This window comes from Propithecus coquereli, unplaced genomic scaffold, assembly GCF_000956105.1.
Source record: "Propithecus coquereli isolate 6110/MARCELLA unplaced genomic scaffold, Pcoq_1.0 Scaffold42, whole genome shotgun sequence".
In the NCBI taxonomy this organism is placed as follows: Eukaryota; Metazoa; Chordata; class Mammalia; order Primates; family Indriidae; genus Propithecus; species Propithecus coquereli.
In genome coordinates this window covers 8,836,474-8,847,836 of record NW_012149952.1, presented here as the reverse complement: position 1 = coordinate 8,847,836, position 11,363 = coordinate 8,836,474, and the positions used below count along the sequence as shown (strand labels likewise).

The 11,363-nt window shown below is 50.5% G+C and overlaps 1 protein-coding gene across 2 annotated transcripts in view; it reads left to right on the top strand.

The window, feature by feature from the left end:
- Positions 1–8,387: 8,387 nt before the first annotated feature.
- Positions 8,388–11,363, top strand: part of HS6ST2 (heparan sulfate 6-O-sulfotransferase 2) — a 282,979-nt gene continuing 280,003 nt past the window's right edge. For both annotated transcript variants that reach the window (XM_012653285.1, XM_012653284.1), the window contains exons 1-2: positions 8,388–9,123; positions 9,956–10,474. In XM_012653285.1, coding sequence (XP_012508739.1) covers positions 8,696–9,123; positions 9,956–10,474 — 947 coding nt within the window. In that variant the 5' untranslated portion in view covers positions 8,388–8,695. The remainder of the gene's footprint in view (positions 9,124–9,955; positions 10,475–11,363) is intronic.

The window sequence follows — 11,363 nt, the reverse complement described above, 5'->3', positions numbered from 1 at the left end:
AAAAAAAAAAAGGAAAAAAACAAAAAAAATAAAAATAAAAAAAAAAGAGCAGCCTGTGGCATTGACCAAGAGACTTTGCAGCAGACTTCTGAAAAGAGGAAGGCAGGAAAAGGACTGGCTCACAGCACTCTATTTCTTTGGCTTTTGGAGAATTCTTATGTTCTTTTACACAAAGAATGGTTTGTAAATATTCCTAAGAGGAACACCTACCTTGTCATTTCAGACCAGTTCTGAGAGTATGGGGAGGGGGCCTCATTTCAGCCTGAATCTCCTACCCTCAGTTGGTCTGAGTATTAGTCTACTAACTAGTGTTATAATGGAGTGCAAAGGAGGTTTGGAGAATAAAATAATGACTTTACAGTGAATTTTTATACAATACTAATCTCCCTCATCATTTGATGAAATCTATGTCACCTGTTAATTTTTTTGATTAAATTAATAATGGATAAAAATAATTTTCAGTTGATAGCCAACCTAAAATGTCTGTTTAGGATACTGTGGTATGAGCATTTAATGTGGATGATAAATAATGTCAATTCATATTTCAAGATTGTAGCAAAAAAAAAATAGTCTGTCCTGCATTCTGGACTTGCAATTGTCCTGGTAAACTATTGTTGTTGTTAGTTTGTTACTGCCACAGCATCTTAGCATTTCAGCTGGCATAAGATTTGCCCTTGTTAAGAGAACCAAAAAACTGTTCATTTGGGAATTCATTATGTGGCTGTCTTCTAGAAGACTCTGGAACACCAAATGTCAGATTCCCCTTTGACTTGCTACCAAACTTCTGGCAAGATAAGGAACTATGGATACATACAGGGTGAAATGCAGAGTGGCTTCTCTTTTACTTAAACTGTGTCTACCCTGGTCCCTCTTCTCCCAGCGAAAAGCGGCTCATTGACTTGGTCTAAAAAATCAACTATTTGTTCTACAACTAGGCTGTGGATGTTAACACAGACTGTACTGTGCTTATGAGGCCACACACTGCTCTCTTGATGAAAGACCCCACAATGTCATGCTCTTGGTGCTGCAGCCAGAGGATGGGATTTGTAGCTGGGGAGAACTAGGGCACTTTTTATACAAGCTCATGAACAAGGAAGGGATGATTGGGTGCACTGAGCACAAGAAAAAGTGATCAAAACAGTTTCTGTCAGCAAGATTTCCTCTTTCTGGGACCAAGACAAAAAAGGGGTGGGTGGGTGGATTGATTAGCTCTTCCAAGACCTCCCAATGTTTGCAACGGAGCCTTCTCTGACCGCTCCAGCTCCCTGCAGACCATCCTCTGAGTGTCACTGCGTTAGAGCTAATGCCACAGATTAGTCATTCATTCACTGTCCTCGGCTTCTTGTATATTAGCTGTATTTCCTTATATCTGTGATAAGTTCTCTGAGAATGTGGACTAGTCTCTGCTGAAGATACTGAAGTACCCAGTAGGCTGTAGTTAGTGGAAAGAAAACAATATTTTTTTAGTATAAATTGTAAATTGGCAAGTAAAAGGAAAAACACGTAACATCTCTTAAATACTACTCTGTGCCAGATCCCTTGTGAGGTGCCTTGGGCATTACCTGATGTTGACATGTGTGCTTGCGGGGATTAAGGGAGTGGTCAGCGGTGGAAACTCCATACAAGTTGTGTGCCCTTGGCCAAGTTCCTTCAGCCCTCACAGACTCGATTTCCTCATATATAAAGTGAGGACAACGACAGCTGCCTTGAAGAATTAGTGCGAAGGTCCAGTCAGTGTCTGGGAAAGCATTTGCTAAACTGTGAAACCCTAAACCAAATACTGCTACTGGGAATTATAGGGAATTTTTTAAAATGAAGAAGCCAAGGTTTTAGCCTTCCAGAGAGTTATCGCTTAGTAGGGTGGACAAAGTTGCTCGTGACGTTTCCCAAAAATAACAGTGTCAGATAATGGGGGTGACATCCCAAGGTTGTGTATGTATTGAATGGTCCAGTCAGCAGTCTTGATCTCTCCTTCCCTCTTTACTAAAATTCAGGTTCTTAGCCCTCTATCTCCTTCACTGCCCTCATATCACGTGCATGAGAGCGTGCACGTGTGTGCGCACGCGCGCACACACACACACACACACACACACACACACACACAGTCACGATCCCTCTGTATTTCTCCTGCCTAGGATGAGGACGATCTAAGTCTCTTGATATTCCATGGTGGGGCAGGATGTCTCATATTCTCTAGCTCATGCCCAGACACCCTGGAGCTGGATGACGATCACAGGGGCATCAGTTATTACCAGCTGTGGAATGAGACAAATCTGGGTTCAAGTCCCAGCTCTATAATTCCTAGCTGTGTGGATGTAACTCTGAGCCCCAGTTTATTCATTTGTAAAACAAGTAGAACGGAAGTAACCATCTCATTGGGTTGCTGGGAATGTTCATTGAGATAGTGCATGTGAAGGCTTTAGTGAAGTAGCTGGCACACAACAGATGCTCAGTGTGGGAGCTATTACTGGCATTATTTGTTAAGCATCCTGAGGTCCACCTACAGGAGACATCACTGTAGCCAGCCACCCCTGATCACTGTGCCAATGTCAACCCCCGGCCCCAAAACCTCCACCCCTGTTGCATTTCTAACCCTTCATTGAGCCCTACCAACTGCATTTTATCTCTTCTCATGGGAAATTTGAATATTGTCTTCCACTTCAGCTGAATCTTCCGCAAGATGATATCCATTAAGGCAACTTTCTTCAGTGTAGAAGATGAATGATCAAAGTGCCTTTTACCAGGTTCATTTCCCTCCACTGCTCTGATGCAGTAGATTTCTGCATCTTAATGCCATTTTGTGAAATGTGGATTTTGAAAATATGTATAAAAAAGCAAGGTTTCCCCCCCACCCCCAGGTTTTACTATAAAGCCCAGTTAAGGGCTTTAGTAGTCTCTGGTCTGGCTTTCTCTTATTAAAAATTAATTTTCACTTAGTCTATAACAAGCATGGCTACTCTAAACTGTTTTCTCTTTTCCTGGATTATCCTTATAAGGCATTTCCTTTCAAACCCATTTGAGTGACAAAGAAATCTTTTTCCTGGGAGCAACTGTGGTCTTAAAGCCTGCTTCCTCCAAATCCTTCAAGTTGACCTGGAGATAAAATTTTCAGCTCTTTTATTATTCAAAACTAGAACTCCCACGGAGACCAGATAGGCAATGGGTGTGTTCCTCTCTTGCTGAGATCCCAGGGTGTGAAAATAAATGGGAGACTGTGGGCCAGGCAAGGCCATTCTTGTTTTTATTATTGCCATTATTAAAACCCACCTTGGGCTTTTGTGTCAGCCGGAGGTCAGTTCTCGACATGACCTTTTTTCCAGTCTTTCAGCTTTAACTTTACCATCCAAGTCAATAGAGGCCCAGAAGGTTTATTTTCAGTTTCTGTCGTATCCGTGTGATCTGAGAAAGTTTGCTCATCATTTACGTTCTTTTTTGCTTTTATGACTCGGCTACTAGCTGGAGGGTCATTTCTGGTAGTGCTTTTTTGCTGACACAACAACGAGAGAGTTGTGTCTCTCCCCGGCTCTTCCCATTAGCTAGCATAGCTTAGATCACAGAAAGCTCCTGCTAGGAGGGGCTTTCAGGGCCATCTAACGAAGCCCCTCATTTTACCAAGGTCAGCAACTAAATCCCAGCCACATCAAGCGACTCACCCAGGGTCACACAGTGAGCTAGAGGCAGAACTAGGACTCAGATGTTATTTTCTTGGCATCCAGCTTTGTGCTCTTTCTACTCTGCCACTGTTAACTGGTGCTGCCAGCCCAGGGCTCAGCTGACGGACGGGCTTGCCCAGCTCTGGCTCATGCAGGATGAATGTGAACGAAACTGACCTTGTTTTATAATCCCAACTGCTGTGGTTTGACCAGCTGCTCAAACTGAAACCCCTCCGGCCAGATCAACCATTAACTTTTGAAGTGGATGGAACTGCAAATTAGTGTCAAGAGTTTAGAGTGGGACTAGCCATGTAAACTCTCTCTCCTCTACACTTACCTATATATAACTCTCTTCTACTCTCTACTTCAGCTCCTAGTCATCTCCTCTACTGTCCTGCTTTCTGTGTTTCATAGTATCCTATGGGAGGCACCATTCATTAGGGTTAAGCAGTGCTCTCTTCCTCCTTTCTTGTTGATGTCTCTTGGAAGGGGTCACATGTATATGTCCCACTCCTCAATGCGACTGAGTGAATCAGAGGCTTTCCTCCTCCATGGGATACCAGCCAGGAGAGCACTGGAGAGGTGTGGAGGGAGGGCGAGGAAAGATTGCAGGTAGGGAAATAGGATCAGGGCAAAGCCAGCCTAGACCATAATTAAGCCCATGGCCAGCCATCTGTCATTAAATATGTGTATGTTACTACTGTGAAAAATATAACAAAGATCTCAAATCAAAGATTTTCAGAGTCAAAAGGGAAGAGAAATGAACATTTACTAAAGGTCTGCTTTTGCAAGAACTAGACTAAGTGCTCTCGGTAGATTATTTTAGTTAACTGGAAGGACAACCCAGAGAGGTAGCCATCATTAGCCCCATTTTCATGGATGAGAAAATTAAGGCATTGAGGTAGCTTATAGAACCTTTATTAAACCCCAGGGCAATATGCTCTCCAAACCTATGCTTTCTTTTCTTTAAAAAAGCTCATTTGAAATTGGATTCCTCTTTACCCCTAAACCAGCTTTTTAGAGGTATCTGGAAAGGCTATGTTCTAAGAGTGGAAACTGAGGCCCAAAGAAGTGAGGTGACTCTCCCAGGAGCAGAGTCTTACTGCCTATGATTGTCAGGCCTTGGTTTATCGTAGCTTTAAAAACCCTGCACGAACTGACTCTTCCATTCACTGTCAGTGAGAAGTGGGAATCTTACTGTTAGTGAAATGGTGGGAATCCCTCATCTGGAGAGGGGTGGTCGTTTGGCTGCGTGTTCAGAGGGATGGATCCACTATGAACCCCATTACACTGCTTATATTGCCTTTGGAGGGCACATTTGTTTAGCATGCACAGCACCCTTGAGTTATCTGCCTTTTTTAATTCCTTGAGCCTCACGTTTTGTAAGGCTAGACAAATAAAACTCAGTGTTTTGTGGGGGGGAAAAAGAGATGACTGTTGAGAGTGATGTATCTAACATACCCAACCTGTTTATAATGTTAAAGCTTGAATTGCAGGACAGTGTTTTCATTAAGTACTGCTGTTCATTTGGTTTGAAGAGACACATAAAAGCAGAAATGAATCGACTCAATAGTTTGCATGCCTTCAATCTTTGTAACAAAATTGCCTATTATTGAGAGTATGAATGTTTTCAAAAAATTAGAGACAGCTGGAAAGACAGGGTTGAAGAGAATGCTCAGGATGTGGGGAGAGCATATTAGTGTTACATGCTCTATCTAAAGAGTGCCACACTTTCTTAGACATTAAGTTTCCATTATTTCTGTTCTAATTGGAGCAGGAGACTCTGCTGTCACCCTTGTAATATAGGCCCAGAACAATTCCAGCTGCCGCTGGCCTGTTGAGATCCAATGACATGAATGCCACAGAACGTGCTGAGGACCAGGCCTGAGGCTTTCTCCCTGGAGTGAGGCTCTGAGTGTTTGGCAGCACTGTGGCCCTTGAGGAAGACAAGTAAGCATGTGATTTGGAATGTCACATCAGGAAAGTAGCCCTTTGAATCACAACATCAATCTTGCTGTCTTACAAATAGGGAAGTTGAGCCCAAGAGCAAGTATGTGGCTTCCTCACAGTCACACAGGGTCTTGCTAGTGTCAGAGTCAGGACATGGGCCCAGGTCTCTGGCCCCCGAGGCTGGTACTGTTGCAACCACCTCCCACTGTCGTCTGAAGAATACAGCAACCGAATGCATGTTTGCAAGTGCACTGCTTAGTATGCAAGCCAGGCTGACCTTTTTGCTTCCAGAATCATCAACCTTTTGTTGGAAACCATGGAAAGACAGTTTCTGAGAAAATAATGAAAATCATACCATACTGTGGAGACTACCAGAAGCCATGCTCAGACTGCAGAGTTCTCCTCACCTCCCAAATACTGAATCTCAAATATTAATATGTATACACAGCAACTCAGGTTGGTCTAAGAAATAGGGAGATGGAAAACCAAAGACCTGACAATTCAGCCAGTTCTTTTCCTCTTTTGCCTCCACCCCTAATTTCTCCCCCAAAAAGCCAAATTCTGGAGCATCAGGGCCTTTGTTATTCAGTTCCTCAGAGGAACCAGCTCCTAGGTTGGGGGCCCAGCTCAGAATTGCAAGAGACCTCCTGAATATCCAGCTAAGCCCCTAGACCTGACCTCAGGAGAATGTGGCTCTTGAGCAAACACAGGGAAGAATTCCTTGCTTCGCAGCAGGGAGCCTCTTCAACCCCTGGAGGGATCTGCTGAGACTTGTGGGAATCCCTTGCCCCCCTCACACCCCTGCCACAGTTTTCTTCCACTTCCAGGAGCCCTGATATATGAATTCCACCATGAGAGATTCATTTCTTTGTTACTCACAGCATGAGGGGGCTGGAAGAAGGACTTGTAAATGCAAATATCCCCCAAGGAGCTGTTGTATATATTTACGCTAGCTTGTTAGTGACATATTAGATCTCAGGAAGTGGACCGGGCAGCCCTACCCTGCCCCTTTTGCTCTGTAACTGCCAACTTGACTGGTCGTCTCTCTGAAAGTCGGACTGTGGGTGTGTGCATGTGTGTGTACACATGGGCCTGCGCACATGTTCCTTTTCACATCTTGAATGAGAAAATCCTGATTTTTCCCTGTACTGTTTACCACCTCCCCCTATGCTCCACCCAAGGCACTTTCCTGTGCTCCAGTCCCGCTAATCCCCTTTAGAGTAGAAACTCCAGAGTCAGTTGCTGAGGGCTGGAATGTGTGACCCACCTGTTTCAGAAGTATCTTCCTAGGCCATTAATGTATAATGATGGTAATTGCAGGGGATCCTTATATGGCATCATGAGGGGAGCCACCTACTGGGCAGGCTAAAGAGGTTGACTGCTGTTGGTGACCAAGAATAAGGCTGGGGCAGCTGGCAAGCTGAGATCCTGGACCACCCCCATAGCTTCCCACTCCCTGGGCTCACACCTTATCTACCCTCAAGGCGGAATGGGCCCAGTCCCACCAGCCTGGGGGCAGCAGGGGAGCTCGTGGGAAAGCTCAGAAGCTGTAAATTGCTGCATCTGGCTCCTTACTACAAGTTCATTGGTTTGTCAGAGTGTTCCCTGGAGCTTCAGGACAGGAGATGCCTGGATTGCCAGAAATGGAGGATTCCCAAAAAGTCCACTATCCCTTACGCCTGCAGCAGCGGAATGAAGGGGTCCTCACTGTTCCCAGTAGGCTTGGGGGACATGGATATCCAGCCAGGGCTGGGGATTCTGAGGGAAGGTAAGGGCAGGGGCACAGCTGTGAAATTGCCTAAGACAGCTCCTTCCTTATTTGGCCTGTGACTCAGTTGGCACATCTGAGCTCGGAGCAGCAGGTACAATGTCTCACATTTGGAGTTGCCTAAAGGTTTCTATATTTCATTCTCACAGTGACTCAGTTGGTCAAAATGGAAGACATTATTGGTTCTGTCTTACAGATGAGAAAACTGAGGCTCAGGAGGGGCAAGTGATTATCCCAGGGCTGCTCAGCGAGGAAGTGACAAATTTCCCAGGACTCCCAGACCAGTGTTTGGCTTGCTGCTTCTTGGCATAGAGAGGAGAACAGGAAAGGGATGCAGCAGAGCTCAGAGAGGGAGGGAGATACTGGGAGAGCCTGTCTTGGGTGGCATGTGCCCCCACCTCAGGACTCAGTTCATGGCTCCTACCCCTCAGTGGCTCCGGAGCCAACAGCACTGCTCCAAGACACTGCTGCCACCCCATGCTCCTTCCACAGCAGTGGGACTGGAGGGAGTGCACACTGGAGTCTCGGAAACACCAGTGATCAGATGGGGACAGGCTGAGTCCTGAGTTCCCAGTGTCCTTTTCCTGTAAGGACATCCATTCTTTCCATGTTAATCCCTGCATCCCTGATCCTACAACAGAAAAGAGCCTTTTGAACACGGATGTGAGGAAGGTCTGTGCCTATTTATTAGAATTTATTAGAGGAAGTGGTGTTAGTATCAGGGAATGGGTGGACGGTGCTTGGTTCCCCGGGTTCAAACCCTTGAGCTCTGCTGTGTGACTTTGGGCACAACCCTACCCCTCTCTGGGCCTCAGTTTCCTCATGTGTCACATCACCTTGGATTAGATGATCTCACTTTGATGCAGTGTTTAGTCATGTATCCATCCATTCCATAAACCTTATATGAAGGAAGCCTTCCTGCAGGCACGGGGCTTGGTGCGGGGGATTCAGCAAGAAGAGAGGAGTAGCAGCTAGTCTATGCTTTGAAAACGCTCAGATTCCCATTCTGTAATGCTTTTTGGTCATGCGTTTTTTTTCATGCTGACTTACCTTTTCAGAAAATGCCCCCGATTCCGTTGGAGAATGGAAATTGGCAAAGAGAGAGGGAAAAGGTCCAATTTGCGCCTTTGCTATTTTAGGGGAGGTTGAAATAACGAGCCAGAGTGGAGCGATGCGCTCACTGGAGTGACCTCCGTTTTCTAAGACAGAAGAAAACCCAAGTCCTCTGCTTGTGAAGTGGCTGGAGCTCTTGGGCGTGAGGCGTTATTATATAAATTCAAGCTCGCTCCTGATCCTTAGTACCCTGAGTTGCCTGAAGGGGGGAATGGCACTGCCTGCGTGTGCAGTCCGAGCGCTCGGGCCGCCGCTGCAACCGGAGGGAAGAGCGCCCGCCCGCACCACCTGTCCCCGCCGGCATTCCAGAGTAGAGGCCGAATTGGCAGAGAGCCCGCCCGGGTCGGTCGCCGCCTCAGTCCGCGCGGGTCCTCCTAGGGGTGTGTCTCACGGATTCCACTCCCGGCCGCTCCTGGACGAGCCCCTAAAGGAGTCTTCCTCCCTGGCGGGAGCCGCGCGCGCCCCGCTCTTCGCGCTGCTGTCCCGAGGCCGCCGCAGGCGGATGCACGACCTCAGGCGACGCTGGGACCTGGGCTCCCTCTGCCGGGCCCTGCTCACTCGGGGCCTGGCCGCCCTGGGCCACTCGCTGAAGCACGTGCTCAGTGCGATCTTCTCCAAGATTTTCGGCCCCCTGGCCAGGTACGTTCTAGGCGAAAGCGGGGATCGCGCTCCCCAGCTAGGGTGGGCAGGGGCAGTGCGGGGAAGGAAGGCAGCCTCGAGGGGAGGGAAGGGCGCAAAGTTCCAGCTGGCCAGTGGTGGCCGGGCTCGGGGGCTCCGGAGGGGCGCGGTGCGCATTTGGCCACGCTGCGGCTTTCTCGCCGCCGTTCTGCGGTCACCGGCAGCACAGCGTCTCCGCTTACAAGGGGGGCTGCCGGCGGGCTCCTTTCCCCCCGGGGAACTCTGAACGCCCGGCTCGGAGCTCACTCGAGACTGCCTCCCGGGTGGGCAACCGGGCGCGGGAAAGAGCAGGGCTTCGGGGGGCGTGGGGAGAAAGCCCGCGAGTCGAGCAGGCAGTGGCGTGCGCACCAAAGGGGAACGGGGCAGAAGAGCCGGGGAGAGTCCGGTGGTCGAAGCGGGATGGGGACGGGAACCACCGAGAGTGGAGCGAGACAAACGGGGGCCCGGACCGGGGGCGCGAGTAGAGGAGTGGGGCGACGGGGCCAGGAGGGGTCCCGCGGGTACGAAAACCCGCGAAGCGGCTATGGGGAGCACCGGCGGGGGGAGGGGGCAGGCGGCCAGCGGGAAGGAGTCGGGGTGGGGGGGTGTGTGCGGCAGAAGCCACAGCGCTGAGCCTGCCGGGAAGAAAGGAAGCGGGGAAGGGCGCCGCCGCTGCCGCCGCGGTGGAGTATTCGGTGCTGAGAGGAGGGGGAAAGGGGCGCAACGGCGGCTCCAGGGGGAGGGGGGGTTGCGGGGGCACGGCGAGCGCGGGCCGAGCTGCGGGATTGACGTAACTAGCTTGGGTTTCCCCCAGCGTCGGGAACATGGATGAGAAATCCAACAAGCTGCTGCTGGCTTTGGTGATGCTCTTCCTATTTGCCGTGATCGTCCTCCAGTACGTGTGCCCCGGCACAGAATGCCAGCTCCTCCGCCTGCAGGCGTTCAGCTCCCCGGTGCCGGACCCGTACCGCTCGGAGGATGAGAGCTCCGCCAGGTTCGTGCCCCGCTACAATTTCACCCGTGGCGACCTCCTGCGCAAGGTAGACTTCGACATCAAGGGCGATGACCTGATAGTGTTCCTGCACATCCAGAAGACCGGGGGCACCACTTTTGGTCGCCACCTGGTGCGCAACATCCAGCTGGAGCAGCCGTGCGAGTGCCGCGTGGGTCAGAAGAAATGCACTTGCCACCGGCCGGGTAAGCGGGAGACCTGGCTCTTCTCCAGGTTCTCCACGGGCTGGAGCTGCGGGCTGCACGCCGACTGGACCGAGCTCACCAGCTGCGTGCCCGCTGTGGTGGACGGCAAGCGCGACGCCAGGCTGAGACCGTCCAGGTGAGTGCGCGCCCGCGGCCAAGCGGTGCCCTGAAGCGCCGCACCAGGGCCTAGGCGGGCTGAGGGCCAGGAGGCGCGGTCGGCCGTTGCTGGGGATCCAGCGCGCACCTTGGCGACCCGGCGGTTGAGCCCTGGTTGGGCAGGCTCCGGGCTCCCTGGCGCGCACGTTCGCCGCGCTGTGGCCACCTCAGGAATCCCTTCTGCCCTGGCCCGGGACGGCCAGTCTGTCTGCCCGCAGGTTGGCCTGCGCAGTGGTTGGGAGTGTGTGAGTGGGGAGCGGCCCGTCAGGCCGAACGAGCGCCCCGCTGGCCACTGCCGGGACAGGGCACCGCACTCTCCGCTCTGGAGAGCCCTGAAGAACCGCGCTCCCTGGGTCCCTTCTCTCCTCTCCTCCGCACTCCAGTTCCGAAGCTTCCTTTCCACGCTCTCTTCCTCCTTTCTGAGCCTGCATTTTCTTCCTCCTTTTTTTTCTTTTGTTTTTTAGCTTCTTCTATTTGCCTTTTTCTCTCTCTTTCAGTCTTGTGCTCCAGATCTGCTCCTGGTTGCTCGCTGTTTCCTTCTTCCGTTTCCCTCACTCGCTTTCCTTCTCACTCTTTCTCTCTTACCCTTTCTGTTTCTCTCTTCCTGCCTGACTTTGATTGCCTCTCTCCTCCTTTTACCCCCTCTAGCTATGCTCTCGCTGGGCGAGTGGGTGTCCCTCTGCCACTGTTTTCAGACACCCAGGGAGAGCTTGTGGTTCCCAGGCTCGCGCCTTTCACTGCTTGCCTGCACGTGAGGCATCCGCTGTGCTTTGGGAGTGCAAGGGGCACCCCGGAGGCCGGGGTGAGGGGCGGGCTCGGAGGCTGCCCAGGACCCCCTCCGACCGCCCACCGATTCTCCCTCACCCCCC